This window comes from Lactuca serriola, chromosome 5 (assembly GCF_051521515.1).
Source record: "Lactuca serriola cultivar US96UC23 chromosome 5, Lser_US96UC23_V15, whole genome shotgun sequence".
In the NCBI taxonomy this organism is placed as follows: domain Eukaryota; kingdom Viridiplantae; phylum Streptophyta; class Magnoliopsida; order Asterales; family Asteraceae; genus Lactuca; species Lactuca serriola.
In genome coordinates, this window is record NC_136412.1 from 100,881,500 (window position 1) to 100,886,563 (window position 5,064).

General features: G+C 30.7%; 1 protein-coding gene across 1 annotated transcript; it reads right to left on the reverse strand.

Annotated features, from left to right (window-relative positions):
• Nucleotides 1-235: 235 nt before the first annotated feature.
• Nucleotides 236-2,094, reverse strand: LOC145052829 (uncharacterized). The gene is made up of 4 exons (XM_079000727.1): nucleotides 1,204-2,094; nucleotides 1,078-1,131; nucleotides 799-977; nucleotides 236-461 (listed from the first exon to the last, which is right to left on the reverse strand). Exons 1-4 carry the CDS (start codon nucleotides 1,886-1,888, stop codon nucleotides 372-374), a joined length of 1,008 nt encoding a protein of 335 aa, XP_078856853.1. The 5' UTR covers nucleotides 1,889-2,094; the 3' UTR covers nucleotides 236-371.
• Between the last annotated feature and the right edge of the window lie 2,970 nt (nucleotides 2,095-5,064).

Consider the following 5,064-nt stretch of genomic DNA (forward strand, 5'->3'; position numbering starts at 1 on the left):
CCCATGCCATTATGGAAACCACGAATAAGGATCAAACTTGCAAAAATTTTATCTTTTGGACCTGATCCAAAAAAAGCATCTAAACACAAGGACCAAAAATGTAATTTATTCTTCTAATTATGGTGCTAATTAGAATTACTTATAACCAAACATCATTCAGATATAGCCAAGAGTCAACATAGAATCACAGATAACCTAAACATTAAACAAATGCTAAAATCTAAAACATTGTGCATGCTGCTAAAAAACATTACATACCAAAAATTTATACTTTTACGATACTACAAATAAAAAAAATATATATATATATATATTTACTGGAAATACAGAAATGAATATTTTTATAATAATACGAACAGACGAGACGAGACCTATTTTTTATTTAAATTGATTCCTTCCGTTGGATTTAGATCACTTTTGCAGTCCTCTCTCAAAACTCTGAGTTTCAATAAACTCGATTCCTGAAATTCAAAAAACAGTTCAAATCTCACAAATCAAAATTGGTAAATGTTTTGTAACAAACTGAAACATATAAGAAAAACACACATTTCATCTTCTTTATTTAGTTTTGTGTTTTGTGCTTCTATTGAAATACATAAATTTCGTTTTCATTTGTTTTTATTTTTGGTTTAAAAGTTAAAACTGTTTGATTGTTACTTTTGTCAAAAAGAAACACATGTATATATGTTCTAGTTATCTTTTAGTTATTTGCCCTTTCATTACATTAATTTATTTAAAGAAAAGATTTATCCCTATAAAGATTGAAAACTTAATGAGTGTTCAAACAGTGAAACTTACAAGTTGGTTGCTCTCAAGGGCAAAAATGTCTTCCATATGAAGAAAAAAAGACCTCCACTTATCTGTAAGATCAGACTCCAATTTTGAGAATTTACTTTGTTGCCCATATTTTCCAATTTCATTATTTCTGCTATTTCTCTCAACCAAAATGCCAGCTTCTTTCTGGCTCTTTTTTATTGCTACACACACAATGAGCATATGAAATATGAATGCACATGAAAGAAAACAGCAAAATAGCAGATTTAAAAGTGAATATTTCAATATTTCATACAAACTCACCAGCTATTCTGCCTTTGATATCCTGATAGTGGAGATCTGACCACATGTAAGCAACTGATGAACAAAATAAAAAAACCAATTAACAACTTTTGATCCAATAAATGAAGATGAATCTTTACAAATTACCTTTCATGCAAAAAGAACATGAACAAGCTTTGATGGAGTCCATACCACCCTTTTGTTCCATGGATCTTTCTAAACAAGATGACCTAGATTCCTGGGAATCCAGTACTCTTGAAAAGTCTAGATAGTCTCCTTTGTTGAAATCAGAATTTTCAGGAGTAAGATCATCGCCATTGTTGGTGCTGATGCTAGCTTCAACTCGTTCCTTTAAATTATTTTCATCAGAGTCGATTCTTTCATCGTTTTCTGTTTCTACTCTATCAAGTGGCCTTGTGGGTAATGATATGGGCGATGATCGGGTAGATAATCTCGCATCGTTACTAGATCTAGGAGTAGTATGAGAGTCGGCATTATGTCGAACACCTGGTGGACATGGTTCCTTGGTTTCACATGGTACCTTGGCTTTATGATCTATGGCATTCCCGTTTAACGAATCAATGTGGCTACATAAATGAGGCTTCAATACAGAATCCACAATCTGTTTGTCGAAGTTTTCTTTTTTATAGTTCTCTGTTGCAAGACGTTCTTTCTTTCCAAATCGTAAAGCTTCATCCTTGTTGTGATCACCCTCAGTGTTAACGCCTGATTTGGAAATCAACGAATACCCTCTTTTCCCAACAAAATTTGTAACATCTACCAAGGCGGACCGGGTCTTGGAAAACCCATCTGCCCAGATTTCCTCGTTCATAGCAAAATTATGCAGATACCAGTTAATCGAACTGCTATATTAGACAAACAAAATTCTGCGTATTTTACAGTTTGAAGGCACATCGACAAGCGAAAGGGACAAGGGGTTCCGAGGAATATCGGATAAATACTAAATTATCAAGATTCTCCAGGCGGGGAGGGTTTTCGATATGGAATAGGTTTGAGACCATTACTTTTGAAGAAAAAAAATTGGGGAAAAGCGTGTGATGTTTATTATGGTAAAATTAATTTTAAGTAGGCCTAGCAATCGCGTCCTCTTCGGTTTGGCGGGTTGGCGGGTTAAAATATGTCAACCCAAACACGACCCATTTAAATATACAGGTCACGGGTTGACGGTTTTAGAACGTAAACTCATATATGACCCATCAACCCATTTATTTATACGGGTTTACAGGTTGACGGGTTCGTAGGTTAGATTTGGTTTGGTAGGTCCGAATTTTAGACATTTAAGTCTTAAATATCCAAATGAAAATTAAAAACATTCATAGAAATATGTTACAGACTTAGCCTTATAGGTCACGACTTACGACCTTAGACCATCCACCACGAGTCAAAATGTCAAAGCAGTCAAATGGTCTATGAATCAATGACATATATTATATAATACTTATTAAATATTAATACTTGATACATAAATACATTTAAAAATAAAATAATTTTTTTATTAAGAATATAAACGGGTTGGCGGGTCAACCCGTTTATTTTTTGAGAAACCCATATATGACCTGTTTAATAAACGGGTTGACGGGTTGGCGGGTTGAAAAACTCAACCTAAACCCATTTATTTCGTGTCGTGTCGCGGGTCGTGTCGCGTGTCGTGTCGATAATTGTCAGCCCTAATTTTAAGTCTTATAAATTTTATTTTGTCATATGTACAATCAATTTATGCCTTAAAAATGTTATCCGATCAACAAATGAATTAGTCAAAACTAAACTGCCATTTCTATAATTTCAGCCGATTGAATTGATAAAAACCAATTGAGTCTATTTTTGATTGATTTTTATATATAACATCTCTCTCCATATATAAATACATTAATATAACATCTCTCTCCATACATAAATACATTAATATAACATCTCTCATAAATACACCAACCACCACCACTTACACACTCCCTCGTTAAAACCCTAACTCTTCACAACCAAGGTCTCTGTCACTCTTTATCATCATATGCACCCTGTATGTGATTTCAAGATATGAAAGTATGAGGTCCCCAACAAAGTTGTTATCATCACCACCATCCTACACCAACTATCGCTCACTGTTGTCCCCATCACCTTCCACAATAGACATTGTCACTAAGCTTATCCCTCTCATTTATTTCCAATTACAACTCTCACCACCGTCTAAAACTCTAACGCCAACCAAAAACCACATTACCACCATATTTTGTTAAAAACCACCACCACCACTCAACCTTTATCTCTCTATCTCTCTTAAAGGAAGCCTACAACACCACTGTTTGTAGCCACCGATCACCATCGATGAAAAAAATTTTGAAAATTTTTTTTTTTTACAAAAAAATGATTTTTTATTTTTTTTTCAGTGAATTTTACCAAAAATGTGCGATTTTTTATAAAAAAAATCAAAAAAAAAATTGTGATCTCTAAGTATTTTTTATGCATTTTTATGATTTTTTAGGTTTTTTTTGTTTTCCATAGAACCTATATATATATATATATATATATATATATATATATATATATATATATATATATATATATATATGCAAGGGTTATTTGGGAAACAAAAAAACACCCTAAAAATGCATAAAAAAACAATACTCAAAGATCACAAAACTTTTTTGTGAAAATTTTTTTGAAAAAATCGTAGCTTTTTATACAAAATCGGTGAAAGACATTTTGAAATTTTTTTTTAAAAAAAAATGGTTTTTTATTTTTATTTTTTAAAAAAAATGGTTTTTTATTTTTTTTTCAGCGAATTTTAACAAAAACGTGCGATTTTTTATAAAAAAATTTGTGATCTCTAAGTATTTTTTATGCATTTTTATGATTTTTAGAGTTTTTGTTTTCCATAGAACCTATATATATATATATATATATATATATATATATATATATATATATATATATATATATATATATATATATATATATATATGGGCTAGGTTATAACGTGGATGAACAATTATTGTGTGGACGTGTAGACAATGCTATTCTATGAAAATTACTAAGAGAATATGTTGTTTAGTAATTTTACTTTGCTCAATATTATACAATTATCGTCATTTTCATTCAATCTCATTAATTGTTATTCATTTTTGTTCCTACACATCGTTTTTCCCTTATTTTCATTCTTATAGAATACGACTTAATAAACATTCTGACAGAATTATAATAATAATAATAATAAGTCTATAATAACCTTATAGACGATTTAATTACTGAGAATATGTGAGAATGACAATAATTATGTAAAATTGAACGTATTTATGTATTTAAACAACATATTTTCTTTGTCATTTTCATAGAATAGCACTGTCCACACGTCCACACAATATATATCAATCCATATTTGAACCTAGCTCTCTCTCTCTCTTTCTCTCTATCTCTCTCTCTCTCTCTATATATATATATATATATATATATATATATATATATATATATATATATATATATATAATGGATTCTGTTAGCCCCTCATGCTTTTATTGAAGTTATTTCTAGGCCTGACAATTCTCGACACAACCCGCGACACCACACGAAATAAATGGGTGTGGGTTGAGTTTTTTAACCAACCAACCCGTCAACCCGCAAACCCGCCAACTCGTTTATTAAACATGTCATATATAAGTTTCTCAAAAAAAATATACGGGTTGACCCGCTAACTCGTTTATAATTTAAAAAAAAAAATTATATATTTTTTAAATGTATTAAAACTTAAGTATTATACAGTTTATACACTAGGATATGATACAATTGACCATTTGACATGTGCAACACGTTTCTCGTTTGACGTTTGTATTAATGTTTTAGTTTGAACATGTTTCTATGAATTTTTTTAATTTTCATTTGAATGTTTAAGACTTAAGTGTCTAAAATTCGGATATGTTTTCATCAAGAATTTATTCGTGTGTAATTATCAATTTTATTTATGGAGTCTAACCTACGAACCCACAAACCGAAATCTGA

Excerpts from the sequence above, each read along its gene's own strand:
- LOC145052829 (XM_079000727.1), bottom strand. The coding sequence starts at position 1,888 with ATGAACGAGGAAATCTGGGCAGATGGGTTTTCCAAGACCCGGTCCGCC. Across the intron at positions 1,132-1,203 it reads ATGTTCTTTTTGCATGAAAG|TTGCTTACATGTGGTCAGAT; the intron begins GTAATTTGTAAA and ends TTTGTTCATCAG. Across the intron at positions 978-1,077 it reads TATCAAAGGCAGAATAGCTG|CAATAAAAAAGAGCCAGAAA; the intron begins GTGAGTTTGTAT and ends TTGTGTGTGTAG.